Source organism: Urocampus carinirostris, chromosome 3 (genome assembly GCF_059441175.1).
Source record: "Urocampus carinirostris isolate Australia breed hairy pipefish chromosome 3, RoL_Ucar_1.0, whole genome shotgun sequence".
Lineage (NCBI taxonomy): Eukaryota > Metazoa > Chordata > Actinopteri > Syngnathiformes > Syngnathidae > Urocampus > Urocampus carinirostris.
The window spans coordinates 22,265,512-22,282,851 of NC_142351.1; the positions used below are offsets into that span (position 1 = coordinate 22,265,512).

Below are 17,340 nucleotides of genomic sequence, written 5' to 3' on the forward strand. Positions count from 1 at the left end.
CAGTACACCCCTGACCCGAAGTCCACATCCGCTGCCCAACAACTTGCCAATGCAGAGGAAACACTTGCGGATATGGGCCCAACTGACTTGTATATTTTCACCGATGGTTCCACCCTCAACGGTATGGAGAATGGAGGATCCGCAGTGGTCATCTTTAAAGGCAACACACTAATCCACTACCGACTGGGGTAGTGTGAGGAGGGTGACGAGGACAGTAGAGAAATTTCCTTTTATGCCATTTTCCTTCCTAGTAGGGAAATAGGCAGCCATGGCCCCCAGCCAAAATGGAATGATCCTGAACCCCCATTTTCATAAATACTGGCAGAAAAGAGTTCGCACTTGGTTCAACCAGCCAGCGAGGAAACTCCGAAGGCTAAAGGCTCGCCAGACTAAGGCTCGTCGCATTGCTCCGCGACCCGTCGCCGGAACACTGAGGCCACAGGTCAGATGTCCGACCATCAGATACCACACTAGGGTCCGTGCTGGACGTGGTTTCACACTGGAGGAACTCAAGCCTGCTGGCATCCACAAAAAGACCGCCCGCACCATCGGGATCGCAGTGGACCCCCGTCGTCGCAACAGGTCCACAGAGTCTCTTCAGGCAAATGTGCAGAGGCTGAAGGAGTACCGATCCAAACTGATCCTCTTCCCCAGGAAAGCATCTGCCCCTAAGAAGGGAGACAGCACTGAGGAGGACCTGAAGATGGCCTCTCAGCTCAAAGGAAAAGTGATGCCCATTAAAACTGCACAACAAGGAGAGGGCCCGAGTCATCACAGAAGCTGAAAAGAACTTCAAGGCTTTTGCCAGCTTGCGCATGGCCCGTGCTCACGCCTGTCTCTTTGGTATCCGTGCCAAGAGAGCTAAAGAGGCTGCTGAGCGGGATCTTGGTAAGAAAAAGTAAAAGTTGCTACTCCAAAACTTTGCAAAATAAAGTGTTCAAAATAATCGGGACTTCACTTCCCTCCATTCAGGACATTGGCCAGAAGCGCTGCCTATCCCAAGCTAAGAACATTATCAGGAACCCCTCTCACCCCCATCATGGACTGTTCACTCTGCTAGTCTCTGGGAAGAGGTACTGCAGTGTGCGGTGCAGGACCACCAGGTTCCGCAATAGTCTTGCATCCCCCACAGTACCAGGCCAAAGTGACCCGTACCGCTTCAAGAAGAGGACAGAGCTTTTTATTGCTGCTGAGGGCATCCATACAGGACAGTTCGTTTTTCATCATTCACTTTTCGACTTCCGCCTCAGCAGGCAGATAATATGGCCCCAAACAAGAAAGGTGAAAAGAAAAAAGGCCATTCAGCCATCAACGAGGTGGTGACCAGGGAGTACATCATCAACATCCACAAACGTATCCATGGCATGGGTTTTAAGAAAAGGGCTCCCCGCGCCATCAAAGAAATCCGCAAGTTTGCCGTGAAGGAGATGGGTACCCCTGATGTCCGAATCGACACTCGTCTTAACAAGGCCGTGTGGAGCAAGGGGATCAGGAGCGTTCCTTACCGACTACGCGTCCGCCTGTCGAGAAAACGTAACGAGGACGAGGATTCCCCCAACAAACTGTACACGCTGGTCACATACGTGCCGGTCACGACATGCAAAGGTCTGCAGACCGTCAACGTTGATGAAAACTAAACGTGTGTGAGACCCGTAAACATCAATAAAAAGTTAATGACCTTTGTTTTCTCTCTTGTAAAGGCTCAGCTGAATATCGGCAACGTCCTACCCGTTGGCACTATGCCCGAGGGTACCATCGTCTGCTGCCTGGAGGAAGGCTTCCCAGGCTATGACACTAGGCTAGGCTCCGTACGGCAACCTAGCTGAATACGAAAGGTCCTTTGCAATCTGTCCAGGTTTTTGGGCGCAAAAAAACTGCCACTGCAGTCGCCCACTGTAAGAGAGGCAATGGACTGATCAAAGTGAATGGCAGACCCCTGGAAATGGTGGAGCCTTCCACACTCCAATACAAACTTTTGGAGCCTGTGTTGCTGCTGGGCAAGGAGCGTTTTGCTGGAGTCGACATCAGAGTCCGCGTGAAGGGAGGTGGACATGTGGCCCAAATTTATGCTATCCGTCAGGCCATCTCCAAATCGCTTGTGGCATACTATCAGAAGTATGTGGATGAAGCCTCCAAGGAGATCAAGGACATCCTGATCCAGTACGACAAGACCCTCTTGGTTGCCGACCCGCGTCGCTGCGAGTCCAAAAACCGGACCTGGACCCGGAGCTCGCGCACGCTACCAGAAGTCCTACCGTTAAAGACCATATACATTTTGCTAGTAATAAAAGGTGTGAAACCAACAAAAAACACAGAAAGCAATGAATTCAATGCTGAGATCCATCGCAAGCACATTCTGGGCATCAACGTGTCAGAGTACATGAGCATGCTGATGGAAGACGGCCATCATCAAGACGATGAGGAGACCAAAAAGCAGTTCTCGCGCTTCATCAAGAACAGCGTGACCGCAGATTCGATAGAGATGTACAAAAAAGCTCACGCCTCCATTCGTGAGAACCTGGTCCATGAAAAGAAGCCATCCAAGGAGGTCAAGAAGAAGAGGTGGAACCGTGCCAAGCTATCTCTGGCCCAAAGGAAAGATCGTGTCGCCCAGAAAAAAGCCGGCAGAAAAGGTAATGTTGTGACTCATTCAATTGCAGGTAAATTGTACCCGTTTTTAAACTTAATGTTTTTTCTTTTTAGCCAAGATGGCAGAGGGTGACGCGAAGAAAGCCGGAGCGGGCGCCAAGAAGGATGAATGTGCCAAGAAACCTCGCCGGCCACACATAAGCCGCAACCCCAGGTTGGCCCGGGGAATCGAACGCTACTCGCGTTCGGCCATGTATGGTCGCCGTGCGCTGTACAAGAGGAAGACTAAGCTCACAGAGACAAAGGTGGAGATCAAGCTGAAGGTCAAAGTAAAGCCCAAGACTACAGTCATCAAAACTGTTGGTGGAGACAAGAATGGAGGTTCTCGTGTTGTCAAGCTGCGAAAGATGCCCCGTCACTACCCCACAGGGGACGTCCCCCGCAAGCTGAAGAGCCACGGCAAGAAACCGTTCTGCCAGCACAGGAGGATACTGCGCAAAAGCGTCACGCCCGGCACTGTGCTTATCCTGCTCAAAGGACGCCACCGTGGGAAGCGCGTTGTTTTCCTGAAGCAGTTGTCAAGTGGTCTCCTGCTAGTCACTGGCCCCCTCGCCTTGAACAGAGTGCCCCTACGTAGGGCCCACCAAAAGTTTGTCATTGCCACCAGCACCAAAGTGGACATCACCACGATGAAGCTCCCCAAAACCCTCAACGATGTCTACTTCAAGAAGAAGAAGAGGCTGAGGAGACCTCGCCACCAAGAGGGGGAGATCTTTGACACGGAGAAGAAGTACCAGGTGACTGAGCAGAGGCAGGAGGACCAGAGAGCGGTGGACTCCCAGCTCCTGCAGCTCATCAAGAAAGTTCCGCAGATGAAAGGTTACCTGCGTGGGAGCTTCTTCCTGACTAATGATGTATATCCCCACAAGCTCCGGACTTCAGCTTGCCAGCCTGAGGAAAGCTGATGAATGGTTCCACCTCCCTCCCAACTATCACAGGAGAGTACTCCTCCAAAAGCCAATCCTTAACGCCTCAAGAGAGAAGATTGGCGTAATTCCACAGCCCCCAATTTACCCTCTCTCAACCTCACGCCAGTGAATTCGGAGTCTGTACATAACCTTAATATTCCGTGGCTTTTGGCGCCCCCACCACCCATCCAGTACACCCCTGACCCGAAGTCCACATCCGCTGCCCAACAACTTGCCAATGCAGAGGAAACACTTGCGGATATGGGCCCAACTGACTTGTATATTTTCACCGATGGTTCCACCCTCAACGGTATGGAGAATGGAGGATCCGCAGTGGTCATCTTTAAAGGCAACACACTAATCCACTACCGACTGGGGTAGTGTGAGGAGGGTGACGAGGACAGTAGAGAAATTTCCTTTTATGCCATTTTCCTTCCTAGTAGGGAAATAGGCAGCCATGGCCCCCAGCCAAAATGGAATGATCCTGAACCCCCATTTTCATAAATACTGGCAGAAAAGAGTTCGCACTTGGTTCAACCAGCCAGCGAGGAAACTCCGAAGGCTAAAGGCTCGCCAGACTAAGGCTCGTCGCATTGCTCCGCGACCCGTCGCCGGAACACTGAGGCCACAGGTCAGATGTCCGACCATCAGATACCACACTAGGGTCCGTGCTGGACGTGGTTTCACACTGGAGGAACTCAAGCCTGCTGGCATCCACAAAAAGACCGCCCGCACCATCGGGATCGCAGTGGACCCCCGTCGTCGCAACAGGTCCACAGAGTCTCTTCAGGCAAATGTGCAGAGGCTGAAGGAGTACCGATCCAAACTGATCCTCTTCCCCAGGAAAGCATCTGCCCCTAAGAAGGGAGACAGCACTGAGGAGGACCTGAAGATGGCCTCTCAGCTCAAAGGAAAAGTGATGCCCATTAAAACTGCACAACAAGGAGAGGGCCCGAGTCATCACAGAAGCTGAAAAGAACTTCAAGGCTTTTGCCAGCTTGCGCATGGCCCGTGCTCACGCCTGTCTCTTTGGTATCCGTGCCAAGAGAGCTAAAGAGGCTGCTGAGCGGGATCTTGGTAAGAAAAAGTAAAAGTTGCTACTCCAAAACTTTGCAAAATAAAGTGTTCAAAATAATCGGGACTTCACTTCCCTCCATTCAGGACATTGGCCAGAAGCGCTGCCTATCCCAAGCTAAGAACATTATCAGGAACCCCTCTCACCCCCATCATGGACTGTTCACTCTGCTAGTCTCTGGGAAGAGGTACTGCAGTGTGCGGTGCAGGACCACCAGGTTCCGCAATAGTCTTGCATCCCCCACAGTACCAGGCCAAAGTGACCCGTACCGCTTCAAGAAGAGGACAGAGCTTTTTATTGCTGCTGAGGGCATCCATACAGGACAGTTCGTTTTTCATCATTCACTTTTCGACTTCCGCCTCAGCAGGCAGATAATATGGCCCCAAACAAGAAAGGTGAAAAGAAAAAAGGCCATTCAGCCATCAACGAGGTGGTGACCAGGGAGTACATCATCAACATCCACAAACGTATCCATGGCATGGGTTTTAAGAAAAGGGCTCCCCGCGCCATCAAAGAAATCCGCAAGTTTGCCGTGAAGGAGATGGGTACCCCTGATGTCCGAATCGACACTCGTCTTAACAAGGCCGTGTGGAGCAAGGGGATCAGGAGCGTTCCTTACCGACTACGCGTCCGCCTGTCGAGAAAACGTAACGAGGACGAGGATTCCCCCAACAAACTGTACACGCTGGTCACATACGTGCCGGTCACGACATGCAAAGGTCTGCAGACCGTCAACGTTGATGAAAACTAAACGTGTGTGAGACCCGTAAACATCAATAAAAAGTTAATGACCTTTGTTTTCTCTCTTGTAAAGGCTCAGCTGAATATCGGCAACGTCCTACCCGTTGGCACTATGCCCGAGGGTACCATCGTCTGCTGCCTGGAGGAAGGCTTCCCAGGCTATGACACTAGGCTAGGCTCCGTACGGCAACCTAGCTGAATACGAAAGGTCCTTTGCAATCTGTCCAGGTTTTTGGGCGCAAAAAAACTGCCACTGCAGTCGCCCACTGTAAGAGAGGCAATGGACTGATCAAAGTGAATGGCAGACCCCTGGAAATGGTGGAGCCTTCCACACTCCAATACAAACTTTTGGAGCCTGTGTTGCTGCTGGGCAAGGAGCGTTTTGCTGGAGTCGACATCAGAGTCCGCGTGAAGGGAGGTGGACATGTGGCCCAAATTTATGCTATCCGTCAGGCCATCTCCAAATCGCTTGTGGCATACTATCAGAAGTATGTGGATGAAGCCTCCAAGGAGATCAAGGACATCCTGATCCAGTACGACAAGACCCTCTTGGTTGCCGACCCGCGTCGCTGCGAGTCCAAAAACCGGACCTGGACCCGGAGCTCGCGCACGCTACCAGAAGTCCTACCGTTAAAGACCATATACATTTTGCTAGTAATAAAAGGTGTGAAACCAACAAAAAACACAGAAAGCAATGAATTCAATGCTGAGATCCATCGCAAGCACATTCTGGGCATCAACGTGTCAGAGTACATGAGCATGCTGATGGAAGACGGCCATCATCAAGACGATGAGGAGACCAAAAAGCAGTTCTCGCGCTTCATCAAGAACAGCGTGACCGCAGATTCGATAGAGATGTACAAAAAAGCTCACGCCTCCATTCGTGAGAACCTGGTCCATGAAAAGAAGCCATCCAAGGAGGTCAAGAAGAAGAGGTGGAACCGTGCCAAGCTATCTCTGGCCCAAAGGAAAGATCGTGTCGCCCAGAAAAAAGCCGGCAGAAAAGGTAATGTTGTGACTCATTCAATTGCAGGTAAATTGTACCCGTTTTTAAACTTAATGTTTTTTCTTTTTAGCCAAGATGGCAGAGGGTGACGCGAAGAAAGCCGGAGCGGGCGCCAAGAAGGATGAATGTGCCAAGAAACCTCGCCGGCCACACATAAGCCGCAACCCCAGGTTGGCCCGGGGAATCGAACGCTACTCGCGTTCGGCCATGTATGGTCGCCGTGCGCTGTACAAGAGGAAGACTAAGCTCACAGAGACAAAGGTGGAGATCAAGCTGAAGGTCAAAGTAAAGCCCAAGACTACAGTCATCAAAACTGTTGGTGGAGACAAGAATGGAGGTTCTCGTGTTGTCAAGCTGCGAAAGATGCCCCGTCACTACCCCACAGGGGACGTCCCCCGCAAGCTGAAGAGCCACGGCAAGAAACCGTTCTGCCAGCACAGGAGGATACTGCGCAAAAGCGTCACGCCCGGCACTGTGCTTATCCTGCTCAAAGGACGCCACCGTGGGAAGCGCGTTGTTTTCCTGAAGCAGTTGTCAAGTGGTCTCCTGCTAGTCACTGGCCCCCTCGCCTTGAACAGAGTGCCCCTACGTAGGGCCCACCAAAAGTTTGTCATTGCCACCAGCACCAAAGTGGACATCACCACGATGAAGCTCCCCAAAACCCTCAACGATGTCTACTTCAAGAAGAAGAAGAGGCTGAGGAGACCTCGCCACCAAGAGGGGGAGATCTTTGACACGGAGAAGAAGTACCAGGTGACTGAGCAGAGGCAGGAGGACCAGAGAGCGGTGGACTCCCAGCTCCTGCAGCTCATCAAGAAAGTTCCGCAGATGAAAGGTTACCTGCGTGGGAGCTTCTTCCTGACTAATGATGTATATCCCCACAAGCTCCGGACTTCAGCTTGCCAGCCTGAGGAAAGCTGATGAATGGTTCCACCTCCCTCCCAACTATCACAGGAGAGTACTCCTCCAAAAGCCAATCCTTAACGCCTCAAGAGAGAAGATTGGCGTAATTCCACAGCCCCCAATTTACCCTCTCTCAACCTCACGCCAGTGAATTCGGAGTCTGTACATAACCTTAATATTCCGTGGCTTTTGGCGCCCCCACCACCCATCCAGTACACCCCTGACCCGAAGTCCACATCCGCTGCCCAACAACTTGCCAATGCAGAGGAAACACTTGCGGATATGGGCCCAACTGACTTGTATATTTTCACCGATGGTTCCACCCTCAACGGTATGGAGAATGGAGGATCCGCAGTGGTCATCTTTAAAGGCAACACACTAATCCACTACCGACTGGGGTAGTGTGAGGAGGGTGACGAGGACAGTAGAGAAATTTCCTTTTATGCCATTTTCCTTCCTAGTAGGGAGATAGGCAGCCATGGCCCCCAGCCAAAATGGAATGATCCTGAACCCCCATTTTCATAAATACTGGCAGAAAAGAGTTCGCACTTGGTTCAACCAGCCAGCGAGGAAACTCCGAAGGCTAAAGGCTCGCCAGACTAAGGCTCGTCGCATTGCTCCGCGACCCGTCGCCGGAACACTGAGGCCACAGGTCAGATGTCCGACCATCAGATACCACACTAGGGTCCGTGCTGGACGTGGTTTCACACTGGAGGAACTCAAGCCTGCTGGCATCCACAAAAAGACCGCCCGCACCATCGGGATCGCAGTGGACCCCCGTCGTCGCAACAGGTCCACAGAGTCTCTTCAGGCAAATGTGCAGAGGCTGAAGGAGTACCGATCCAAACTGATCCTCTTCCCCAGGAAAGCATCTGCCCCTAAGAAGGGAGACAGCACTGAGGAGGACCTGAAGATGGCCTCTCAGCTCAAAGGAAAAGTGATGCCCATTAAAACTGCACAACAAGGAGAGGGCCCGAGTCATCACAGAAGCTGAAAAGAACTTCAAGGCTTTTGCCAGCTTGCGCATGGCCCGTGCTCACGCCTGTCTCTTTGGTATCCGTGCCAAGAGAGCTAAAGAGGCTGCTGAGCGGGATCTTGGTAAGAAAAAGTAAAAGTTGCTACTCCAAAACTTTGCAAAATAAAGTGTTCAAAATAATCGGGACTTCACTTCCCTCCATTCAGGACATTGGCCAGAAGCGCTGCCTATCCCAAGCTAAGAACATTATCAGGAACCCCTCTCACCCCCATCATGGACTGTTCACTCTGCTAGTCTCTGGGAAGAGGTACTGCAGTGTGCGGTGCAGGACCACCAGGTTCCGCAATAGTCTTGCATCCCCCACAGTACCAGGCCAAAGTGACCCGTACCGCTTCAAGAAGAGGACAGAGCTTTTTATTGCTGCTGAGGGCATCCATACAGGACAGTTCGTTTTTCATCATTCACTTTTCGACTTCCGCCTCAGCAGGCAGATAATATGGCCCCAAACAAGAAAGGTGAAAAGAAAAAAGGCCGTTCAGCCATCAACGAGGTGGTGACCAGGGAGTACATCATCAACATCCACAAACGTATCCATGGCATGGGTTTTAAGAAAAGGGCTCCCCGCGCCATCAAAGAAATCCGCAAGTTTGCCGTGAAGGAGATGGGTACCCCTGATGTCCGAATCGACACTCGTCTTAACAAGGCCGTGTGGAGCAAGGGGATCAGGAGCGTTCCTTACCGACTACGCGTCCGCCTGTCGAGAAAACGTAACGAGGACGAGGATTCCCCCAACAAACTGTACACGCTGGTCACATACGTGCCGGTCACGACATGCAAAGGTCTGCAGACCGTCAACGTTGATGAAAACTAAACGTGTGTGAGACCCGTAAACATCAATAAAAAGTTAATGACCTTTGTTTTCTCTCTTGTAAAGGCTCAGCTGAATATCGGCAACGTCCTACCCGTTGGCACTATGCCCGAGGGTACCATCGTCTGCTGCCTGGAGGAAGGCTTCCCAGGCTATGACACTAGGCTAGGCTCCGTACGGCAACCTAGCTGAATACGAAAGGTCCTTTGCAATCTGTCCAGGTTTTTGGCCGCAAAAAAACTGCCACTGCAGTCGCCCACTGTAAGAGAGGCAATGGACTGATCAAAGTGAATGGCAGACCCCTGGAAATGGTGGAGCCTTCCACACTCCAATACAAACTTTTGGAGCCTGTGTTGCTGCTGGGCAAGGAGCGTTTTGCTGGAGTCGACATCAGAGTCCGCGTGAAGGGAGGTGGACATGTGGCCCAAATTTATGCTATCCGTCAGGCCATCTCCAAATCGCTTGTGGCATACTATCAGAAGTATGTGGATGAAGCCTCCAAGGAGATCAAGGACATCCTGATCCAGTACGACAAGACCCTCTTGGTTGCCGACCCGCGTCGCTGCGAGTCCAAAAACCGGACCTGGACCCGGAGCTCGCGCACGCTACCAGAAGTCCTACCGTTAAAGACCATATACATTTTGCTAGTAATAAAAGGTGTGAAACCAACAAAAAACACAGAAAGCAATGAATTCAATGCTGAGATCCATCGCAAGCACATTCTGGGCATCAACGTGTCAGAGTACATGAGCATGCTGATGGAAGACGGCCATCATCAAGACGATGAGGAGACCAAAAAGCAGTTCTCGCGCTTCATCAAGAACAGCGTGACCGCAGATTCGATAGAGATGTACAAAAAAGCTCACGCCTCCATTCGTGAGAACCTGGTCCATGAAAAGAAGCCATCCAAGGAGGTCAAGAAGAAGAGGTGGAACCGTGCCAAGCTATCTCTGGCCCAAAGGAAAGATCGTGTCGCCCAGAAAAAAGCCGGCAGAAAAGGTAATGTTGTGACTCATTCAATTGCAGGTAAATTGTACCCGTTTTTAAACTTAATGTTTTTTCTTTTTAGCCAAGATGGCAGAGGGTGACGCGAAGAAAGCCGGAGCGGGCGCCAAGAAGGATGAATGTGCCAAGAAACCTCGCCGGCCACACATAAGCCGCAACCCCAGGTTGGCCCGGGGAATCGAACGCTACTCGCGTTCGGCCATGTATGGTCGCCGTGCGCTGTACAAGAGGAAGACTAAGCTCACAGAGACAAAGGTGGAGATCAAGCTGAAGGTCAAAGTAAAGCCCAAGACTACAGTCATCAAAACTGTTGGTGGAGACAAGAATGGAGGTTCTCGTGTTGTCAAGCTGCGAAAGATGCCCCGTCACTACCCCACAGGGGACGTCCCCCGCAAGCTGAAGAGCCACGGCAAGAAACCGTTCTGCCAGCACAGGAGGATACTGCGCAAAAGCGTCACGCCCGGCACTGTGCTTATCCTGCTCAAAGGACGCCACCGTGGGAAGCGCGTTGTTTTCCTGAAGCAGTTGTCAAGTGGTCTCCTGCTAGTCACTGGCCCCCTCGCCTTGAACAGAGTGCCCCTACGTAGGGCCCACCAAAAGTTTGTCATTGCCACCAGCACCAAAGTGGACATCACCACGATGAAGCTCCCCAAAACCCTCAACGATGTCTACTTCAAGAAGAAGAAGAGGCTGAGGAGACCTCGCCACCAAGAGGGGGAGATCTTTGACACGGAGAAGAAGTACCAGGTGACTGAGCAGAGGCAGGAGGACCAGAGAGCGGTGGACTCCCAGCTCCTGCAGCTCATCAAGAAAGTTCCGCAGATGAAAGGTTACCTGCGTGGGAGCTTCTTCCTGACTAATGATGTATATCCCCACAAGCTCCGGACTTCAGCTTGCCAGCCTGAGGAAAGCTGATGAATGGTTCCACCTCCCTCCCAACTATCACAGGAGAGTACTCCTCCAAAAGCCAATCCTTAACGCCTCAAGAGAGAACATTGGCGTAATTCCACAGCCCCCAATTTACCCTCTCTCAACCTCACGCCAGTGAATTCGGAGTCTGTACATAACCTTAATATTCCGTGGCTTTTGGCGCCCCCACCACCCATCCAGTACACCCCTGACCCGAAGTCCACATCCGCTGCCCAACAACTTGCCAATGCAGAGGAAACACTTGCGGATATGGGCCCAACTGACTTGTATATTTTCACCGATGGTTCCACCCTCAACGGTATGGAGAATGGAGGATCCGCAGTGGTCATCTTTAAAGGCAACACACTAATCCACTACCGACTGGGGTAGTGTGAGGAGGGTGACGAGGACAGTAGAGAAATTTCCTTTTATGCCATTTTCCTTCCTAGTAGGGAGATAGGCAGCCATGGCCCCCAGCCAAAATGGAATGATCCTGAACCCCCATTTTCATAAATACTGGCAGAAAAGAGTTCGCACTTGGTTCAACCAGCCAGCGAGGAAACTCCGAAGGCTAAAGGCTCGCCAGACTAAGGCTCGTCGCATTGCTCCGCGACCCGTCGCCGGAACACTGAGGCCACAGGTCAGATGTCCGACCATCAGATACCACACTAGGGTCCGTGCTGGACGTGGTTTCACACTGGAGGAACTCAAGCCTGCTGGCATCCACAAAAAGGCCGCCCGCACCATCGGGATCGCAGTGGACCCCCGTCGTCGCAACAGGTCCACAGAGTCTCTTCAGGCAAATGTGCAGAGGCTGAAGGAGTACCGATCCAAACTGATCCTCTTCCCCAGGAAAGCATCTGCCCCTAAGAAGGGAGACAGCACTGAGGAGGACCTGAAGATGGCCTCTCAGCTCAAAGGAAAAGTGATGCCCATTAAAACTGCACAACAAGGAGAGGGCCCGAGTCATCACAGAAGCTGAAAAGAACTTCAAGGCTTTTGCCAGCTTGCGCATGGCCCATGCTCACGCCTGTCTCTTTGGTATCCGTGCCAAGAGAGCTAAAGAGGCTGCTGAGCGGGATCTTGATAAGAAAAAGTAAAAGTTGCTACTCCAAAACTTTGCAAAATAAAGTGTTCAAAATAATCGGGACTTCACTTCCCTCCATTCAGGACATTGGCCAGAAGCGCTGCCTATCCCAAGCTAAGAACATTATCAGGAACCCCTCTCACCCCCATCATGGACTGTTCACTCTGCTAGTCTCTGGGAAGAGGTACTGCAGTGTGCGGTGCAGGACCACCAGGTTCCGCAATAGTCTTGCATCCCCCACAGTACCAGGCCAAAGTGACCCGTACCGCTTCAAGAAGAGGACAGAGCTTTTTATTGCTGCTGAGGGCATCCATACAGGACAGTTCGTTTTTCATCATTCACTTTTCGACTTCCGCCTCAGCAGGCAGATAATATGGCCCCAAACAAGAAAGGTGAAAAGAAAAAAGGCCATTCAGCCATCAACGAGGTGGTGACCAGGGAGTACATCATCAACATCCACAAACGTATCCATGGCATGGGTTTTAAGAAAAGGGCTCCCCGCGCCATCAAAGAAATCCGCAAGTTTGCCGTGAAGGAGATGGGTACCCCTGATGTCCGAATCGACACTCGTCTTAACAAGGCCGTGTGGAGCAAGGGGATCAGGAGCGTTCCTTACCGACTACGCGTCCGCCTGTCGAGAAAACGTAACGAGGACGAGGATTCCCCCAACAAACTGTACACGCTGGTCACATACGTGCCGGTCACGACATGCAAAGGTCTGCAGACCGTCAACGTTGATGAAAACTAAACGTGTGTGAGACCCGTAAACATCAATAAAAAGTTAATGACCTTTGTTTTCTCTCTTGTAAAGGCTCAGCTGAATATCGGCAACGTCCTACCCGTTGGCACTATGCCCGAGGGTACCATCGTCTGCTGCCTGGAGGAAGGCTTCCCAGGCTATGACACTAGGCTAGGCTCCGTACGGCAACCTAGCTGAATACGAAAGGTCCTTTGCAATCTGTCCAGGTTTTTGGGCGCAAAAAAACTGCCACTGCAGTCGCCCACTGTAAGAGAGGCAATGGACTGATCAAAGTGAATGGCAGACCCCTGGAAATGGTGGAGCCTTCCACACTCCAATACAAACTTTTGGAGCCTGTGTTGCTGCTGGGCAAGGAGCGTTTTGCTGGAGTCGACATCAGAGTCCGCGTGAAGGGAGGTGGACATGTGGCCCAAATTTATGCTATCCGTCAGGCCATCTCCAAATCGCTTGTGGCATACTATCAGAAGTATGTGGATGAAGCCTCCAAGGAGATCAAGGACATCCTGATCCAGTACGACAAGACCCTCTTGGTTGCCGACCCGCGTCGCTGCGAGTCCAAAAACCGGACCTGGACCCGGAGCTCGCGCACGCTACCAGAAGTCCTACCGTTAAAGACCATATACATTTTGCTAGTAATAAAAGGTGTGAAACCAACAAAAAACACAGAAAGCAATGAATTCAATGCTGAGATCCATCGCAAGCACATTCTGGGCATCAACGTGTCAGAGTACATGAGCATGCTGATGGAAGACGGCCATCATCAAGACGATGAGGAGACCAAAAAGCAGTTCTCGCGCTTCATCAAGAACAGCGTGACCGCAGATTCGATAGAGATGTACAAAAAAGCTCACGCCTCCATTCGTGAGAACCTGGTCCATGAAAAGAAGCCATCCAAGGAGGTCAAGAAGAAGAGGTGGAACCGTGCCAAGCTATCTCTGGCCCAAAGGAAAGATCGTGTCGCCCAGAAAAAAGCCGGCAGAAAAGGTAATGTTGTGACTCATTCAATTGCAGGTAAATTGTACCCGTTTTTAAACTTAATGTTTTTTCTTTTTAGCCAAGATGGCAGAGGGTGACGCGAAGAAAGCCGGAGCGGGCGCCAAGAAGGATGAATGTGCCAAGAAACCTCGCCGGCCACACATAAGCCGCAACCCCAGGTTGGCCCGGGGAATCGAACGCTACTCGCGTTCGGCCATGTATGGTCGCCGTGCGCTGTACAAGAGGAAGACTAAGCTCACAGAGACAAAGGTGGAGATCAAGCTGAAGGTCAAAGTAAAGCCCAAGACTACAGTCATCAAAACTGTTGGTGGAGACAAGAATGGAGGTTCTCGTGTTGTCAAGCTGCGAAAGATGCCCCGTCACTACCCCACAGGGGACGTCCCCCGCAAGCTGAAGAGCCACGGCAAGAAACCGTTCTGCCAGCACAGGAGGATACTGCGCAAAAGCGTCACGCCCGGCACTGTGCTTATCCTGCTCAAAGGACGCCACCGTGGGAAGCGCGTTGTTTTCCTGAAGCAGTTGTCAAGTGGTCTCCTGCTAGTCACTGGCCCCCTCGCCTTGAACAGAGTGCCCCTACGTAGGGCCCACCAAAAGTTTGTCATTGCCACCAGCACCAAAGTGGACATCACCACGATGAAGCTCCCCAAAACCCTCAACGATGTCTACTTCAAGAAGAAGAAGAGGCTGAGGAGACCTCGCCACCAAGAGGGGGAGATCTTTGACACGGAGAAGAAGTACCAGGTGACTGAGCAGAGGCAGGAGGACCAGAGAGCGGTGGACTCCCAGCTCCTGCAGCTCATCAAGAAAGTTCCGCAGATGAAAGGTTACCTGCGTGGGAGCTTCTTCCTGACTAATGATGTATATCCCCACAAGCTCCGGACTTCAGCTTGCCAGCCTGAGGAAAGCTGATGAATGGTTCCACCTCCCTCCCAACTATCACAGGAGAGTACTCCTCCAAAAGCCAATCCTTAACGCCTCAAGAGAGAAGATTGGCGTAATTCCACAGCCCCCAATTTACCCTCTCTCAACCTCACGCCAGTGAATTCGGAGTCTGTACATAACCTTAATATTCCGTGGCTTTTGGCGCCCCCACCACCCATCCAGTACACCCCTGACCCGAAGTCCACATCCGCTGCCCAACAACTTGCCAATGCAGAGGAAACACTTGCGGATATGGGCCCAACTGACTTGTATATTTTCACCGATGGTTCCACCCTCAACGGTATGGAGAATGGAGGATCCGCAGTGGTCATCTTTAAAGGCAACACACTAATCCACTACCGACTGGGGTAGTGTGAGGAGGGTGACGAGGACAGTAGAGAAATTTCCTTTTATGCCATTTTCCTTCCTAGTAGGGAGATAGGCAGCCATGGCCCCCAGCCAAAATGGAATGATCCTGAACCCCCATTTTCATAAATACTGGCAGAAAAGAGTTCGCACTTGGTTCAACCAGCCAGCGAGGAAACTCCGAAGGCTAAAGGCTCGCCAGACTAAGGCTCGTCGCATTGCTCCGCGACCCGTCGCCGGAACACTGAGGCCACAGGTCAGATGTCCGACCATCAGATACCACACTAGGGTCCGTGCTGGACGTGGTTTCACACTGGAGGAACTCAAGCCTGCTGGCATCCACAAAAAGACCGCCCGCACCATCGGGATCGCAGTGGACCCCCGTCGTCGCAACAGGTCCACAGAGTCTCTTCAGGCAAATGTGCAGAGGCTGAAGGAGTACCGATCCAAACTGATCCTCTTCCCCAGGAAAGCATCTGCCCCTAAGAAGGGAGACAGCACTGAGGAGGACCTGAAGATGGCCTCTCAGCTCAAAGGAAAAGTGATGCCCATTAAAACTGCACAACAAGGAGAGGGCCCGAGTCATCACAGAAGCTGAAAAGAACTTCAAGGCTTTTGCCAGCTTGCGCATGGCCCGTGCTCACGCCTGTCTCTTTGGTATCCGTGCCAAGAGAGCTAAAGAGGCTGCTGAGCGGGATCTTGGTAAGAAAAAGTAAAAGTTGCTACTCCAAAACTTTGCAAAATAAAGTGTTCAAAATAATCGGGACTTCACTTCCCTCCATTCAGGACATTGGCCAGAAGCGCTGCCTATCCCAAGCTAAGAACATTATCAGGAACCCCTCTCACCCCCATCATGGACTGTTCACTCTGCTAGTCTCTGGGAAGAGGTACTGCAGTGTGCGGTGCAGGACCACCAGGTTCCGCAATAGTCTTGCATCCCCCACAGTACCAGGCCAAAGTGACCCGTACCGCTTCAAGAAGAGGACAGAGCTTTTTATTGCTGCTGAGGGCATCCATACAGGACAGTTCGTTTTTCATCATTCACTTTTCGACTTCCGCCTCAGCAGGCAGATAATATGGCCCCAAACAAGAAAGGTGAAAAGAAAAAAGGCCGTTCAGCCATCAACGAGGTGGTGACCAGGGAGTACATCATCAACATCCACAAACGTATCCATGGCATGGGTTTTAAGAAAAGGGCTCCCCGCGCCATCAAAGAAATCCGCAAGTTTGCCGTGAAGGAGATGGGTACCCCTGATGTCCGAATCGACACTCGTCTTAACAAGGCCGTGTGGAGCAAGGGGATCAGGAGCGTTCCTTACCGACTACGCGTCCGCCTGTCGAGAAAACGTAACGAGGACGAGGATTCCCCCAACAAACTGTACACGCTGGTCACATACGTGCCGGTCACGACATGCAAAGGTCTGCAGACCGTCAACGTTGATGAAAACTAAACGTGTGTGAGACCCGTAAACATCAATAAAAAGTTAATGACCTTTGTTTTCTCTCTTGTAAAGGCTCAGCTGAATATCGGCAACGTCCTACCCGTTGGCACTATGCCCGAGGGTACCATCGTCTGCTGCCTGGAGGAAGGCTTCCCAGGCTATGACACTAGGCTAGGCTCCGTACGGCAACCTAGCTGAATACGAAAGGTCCTTTGCAATCTGTCCAGGTTTTTGGCCGCAAAAAAACTGCCACTGCAGTCGCCCACTGTAAGAGAGGCAATGGACTGATCAAAGTGAATGGCAGACCCCTGGAAATGGTGGAGCCTTCCACACTCCAATACAAACTTTTGGAGCCTGTGTTGCTGCTGGGCAAGGAGCGTTTTGCTGGAGTCGACATCAGAGTCCGCGTGAAGGGAGGTGGACATGTGGCCCAAATTTATGCTATCCGTCAGGCCATCTCCAAATCGCTTGTGGCATACTATCAGAAGTATGTGGATGAAGCCTCCAAGGAGATCAAGGACATCCTGATCCAGTACGACAAGACCCTCTTGGTTGCCGACCCGCGTCGCTGCGAGTCCAAAAACCGGACCTGGACCCGGAGCTCGCGCACGCTACCAGAAGTCCTACCGTTAAAGACCATATACATTTTGCTAGTAATAAAAGGTGTGAAACCAACAAAAAACACAGAAAGCAATGAATTCAATGCTGAGATCCATCGCAAGCACATT

At 51.6% G+C, this 17,340-nt stretch overlaps 6 protein-coding genes and 13 pseudogenes across 8 annotated transcripts; all 19 read left to right on the top strand.

Moving 5' to 3' along the window:
• The first annotated feature begins 259 nt into the window (after window positions 1-259).
• LOC148369136 (large ribosomal subunit protein eL13 pseudogene) lies at window positions 260-943 on the top strand (annotated as a pseudogene).
• A 159-nt stretch (window positions 944-1,102) lies between these two features.
• On the top strand, window positions 1,103-1,684 carry LOC148369137 (large ribosomal subunit protein eL31 pseudogene; annotated as a pseudogene).
• LOC148369138 (small ribosomal subunit protein uS9 pseudogene) lies at window positions 1,463-2,276 on the top strand (annotated as a pseudogene).
• Window positions 2,277-2,380: 104 nt separating this feature from the next.
• LOC148369139 (large ribosomal subunit protein eL6-like) lies at window positions 2,381-3,557 on the top strand. The gene is made up of 2 exons (XM_088331074.1): window positions 2,381-2,633; window positions 2,704-3,557. The coding sequence occupies exons 1-2, from the start codon at window positions 2,381-2,383 to the stop codon at window positions 3,552-3,554; spliced, it is 1,104 nt and encodes a 367-aa protein (XP_088187200.1). The 3' UTR covers window positions 3,555-3,557.
• Window positions 3,558-4,005: 448 nt separating this feature from the next.
• Window positions 4,006-4,689, top strand: LOC148369140 (large ribosomal subunit protein eL13 pseudogene; annotated as a pseudogene).
• A 159-nt stretch (window positions 4,690-4,848) lies between these two features.
• Window positions 4,849-5,430, top strand: LOC148369141 (large ribosomal subunit protein eL31 pseudogene; annotated as a pseudogene).
• LOC148369142 (small ribosomal subunit protein uS9 pseudogene) lies at window positions 5,209-6,022 on the top strand (annotated as a pseudogene).
• Window positions 6,023-6,126: 104 nt separating this feature from the next.
• LOC148369143 (large ribosomal subunit protein eL6-like) lies at window positions 6,127-7,303 on the top strand. Its single transcript, XM_088331072.1, has 2 exons — window positions 6,127-6,379; window positions 6,450-7,303. The coding sequence occupies exons 1-2, from the start codon at window positions 6,127-6,129 to the stop codon at window positions 7,298-7,300; spliced, it is 1,104 nt and encodes a 367-aa protein (XP_088187198.1). The 3' UTR covers window positions 7,301-7,303.
• Window positions 7,304-7,751: 448 nt separating this feature from the next.
• LOC148369144 (large ribosomal subunit protein eL13 pseudogene) lies at window positions 7,752-8,435 on the top strand (annotated as a pseudogene).
• Window positions 8,436-8,596: 161 nt separating this feature from the next.
• On the top strand, window positions 8,597-9,327 carry LOC148369145 (large ribosomal subunit protein eL31-like). 2 transcript variants are annotated; one of them, XM_088331088.1, is made up of 2 exons: window positions 8,597-9,097; window positions 9,193-9,327. In XM_088331088.1, exons 1-2 carry the CDS (start codon window positions 8,755-8,757, stop codon window positions 9,282-9,284), a joined length of 435 nt encoding a protein of 144 aa, XP_088187214.1. In that variant the 5' UTR covers window positions 8,597-8,754; the 3' UTR covers window positions 9,285-9,327. The 2 variants fall into 2 exon arrangements, with proteins under 2 accessions (XP_088187214.1, XP_088187215.1); XM_088331089.1 differs by lacking the exon at window positions 9,193-9,327 and having other exon boundaries at window positions 8,597-9,176.
• A 3-nt stretch (window positions 9,328-9,330) lies between these two features.
• On the top strand, window positions 9,331-9,768 carry LOC148369146 (small ribosomal subunit protein uS9 pseudogene; annotated as a pseudogene).
• Window positions 9,769-9,872: 104 nt separating this feature from the next.
• Window positions 9,873-11,051, top strand: LOC148369147 (large ribosomal subunit protein eL6-like). The gene is made up of 2 exons (XM_088331071.1): window positions 9,873-10,125; window positions 10,196-11,051. Exons 1-2 carry the CDS (start codon window positions 9,873-9,875, stop codon window positions 11,044-11,046), a joined length of 1,104 nt encoding a protein of 367 aa, XP_088187197.1. The 3' UTR covers window positions 11,047-11,051.
• A 446-nt stretch (window positions 11,052-11,497) lies between these two features.
• Window positions 11,498-12,181, top strand: LOC148369148 (large ribosomal subunit protein eL13 pseudogene; annotated as a pseudogene).
• Window positions 12,182-12,332: 151 nt separating this feature from the next.
• Window positions 12,333-12,922, top strand: LOC148369149 (large ribosomal subunit protein eL31 pseudogene; annotated as a pseudogene).
• LOC148369150 (small ribosomal subunit protein uS9 pseudogene) lies at window positions 12,701-13,514 on the top strand (annotated as a pseudogene).
• Window positions 13,515-13,618: 104 nt separating this feature from the next.
• LOC148369151 (large ribosomal subunit protein eL6-like) lies at window positions 13,619-14,795 on the top strand. The gene is made up of 2 exons (XM_088331073.1): window positions 13,619-13,871; window positions 13,942-14,795. Exons 1-2 carry the CDS (start codon window positions 13,619-13,621, stop codon window positions 14,790-14,792), a joined length of 1,104 nt encoding a protein of 367 aa, XP_088187199.1. The 3' UTR covers window positions 14,793-14,795.
• Window positions 14,796-15,243: 448 nt separating this feature from the next.
• LOC148369152 (large ribosomal subunit protein eL13 pseudogene) lies at window positions 15,244-15,927 on the top strand (annotated as a pseudogene).
• Window positions 15,928-16,088: 161 nt separating this feature from the next.
• LOC148369153 (large ribosomal subunit protein eL31-like) lies at window positions 16,089-16,819 on the top strand. 2 transcript variants are annotated; one of them, XM_088331086.1, is made up of 2 exons: window positions 16,089-16,589; window positions 16,685-16,819. In XM_088331086.1, the coding sequence occupies exons 1-2, from the start codon at window positions 16,247-16,249 to the stop codon at window positions 16,774-16,776; spliced, it is 435 nt and encodes a 144-aa protein (XP_088187212.1). In that variant the 5' UTR covers window positions 16,089-16,246; the 3' UTR covers window positions 16,777-16,819. The 2 variants fall into 2 exon arrangements, with proteins under 2 accessions (XP_088187212.1, XP_088187213.1); XM_088331087.1 differs by lacking the exon at window positions 16,685-16,819 and having other exon boundaries at window positions 16,089-16,668.
• Window positions 16,820-16,822: 3 nt separating this feature from the next.
• LOC148369154 (small ribosomal subunit protein uS9 pseudogene) lies at window positions 16,823-17,260 on the top strand (annotated as a pseudogene).
• Window positions 17,261-17,340: the final 80 nt, after the last annotated feature.

What these genes read in the sequence shown, in the direction of transcription:
- LOC148369153 (XM_088331086.1), top strand. Translation starts at nt 16,247, where the DNA reads ATGGCCCCAAACAAGAAAGGTGAAAAGAAAAAAGGCCGTTCAGCCATC. An exon ending in GCCGGTCACGACATGCAAAG is followed by an intron (nt 16,590 to 16,684) that starts GTCTGCAGACCG and finishes TCTCTTGTAAAG; the next exon opens with GCTCAGCTGAATATCGGCAA.
- LOC148369147 (XM_088331071.1), top strand. Translation starts at nt 9,873, where the DNA reads ATGAGCATGCTGATGGAAGACGGCCATCATCAAGACGATGAGGAGACC. An exon ending in GAAAAAAGCCGGCAGAAAAG is followed by an intron (nt 10,126 to 10,195) that starts GTAATGTTGTGA and finishes TTTTCTTTTTAG; the next exon opens with CCAAGATGGCAGAGGGTGAC.
- LOC148369143 (XM_088331072.1), top strand. Translation starts at nt 6,127, where the DNA reads ATGAGCATGCTGATGGAAGACGGCCATCATCAAGACGATGAGGAGACC. An exon ending in GAAAAAAGCCGGCAGAAAAG is followed by an intron (nt 6,380 to 6,449) that starts GTAATGTTGTGA and finishes TTTTCTTTTTAG; the next exon opens with CCAAGATGGCAGAGGGTGAC.
- LOC148369145 (XM_088331088.1), top strand. Translation starts at nt 8,755, where the DNA reads ATGGCCCCAAACAAGAAAGGTGAAAAGAAAAAAGGCCGTTCAGCCATC. An exon ending in GCCGGTCACGACATGCAAAG is followed by an intron (nt 9,098 to 9,192) that starts GTCTGCAGACCG and finishes TCTCTTGTAAAG; the next exon opens with GCTCAGCTGAATATCGGCAA.
- LOC148369139 (XM_088331074.1), top strand. Translation starts at nt 2,381, where the DNA reads ATGAGCATGCTGATGGAAGACGGCCATCATCAAGACGATGAGGAGACC. An exon ending in GAAAAAAGCCGGCAGAAAAG is followed by an intron (nt 2,634 to 2,703) that starts GTAATGTTGTGA and finishes TTTTCTTTTTAG; the next exon opens with CCAAGATGGCAGAGGGTGAC.
- LOC148369151 (XM_088331073.1), top strand. Translation starts at nt 13,619, where the DNA reads ATGAGCATGCTGATGGAAGACGGCCATCATCAAGACGATGAGGAGACC. An exon ending in GAAAAAAGCCGGCAGAAAAG is followed by an intron (nt 13,872 to 13,941) that starts GTAATGTTGTGA and finishes TTTTCTTTTTAG; the next exon opens with CCAAGATGGCAGAGGGTGAC.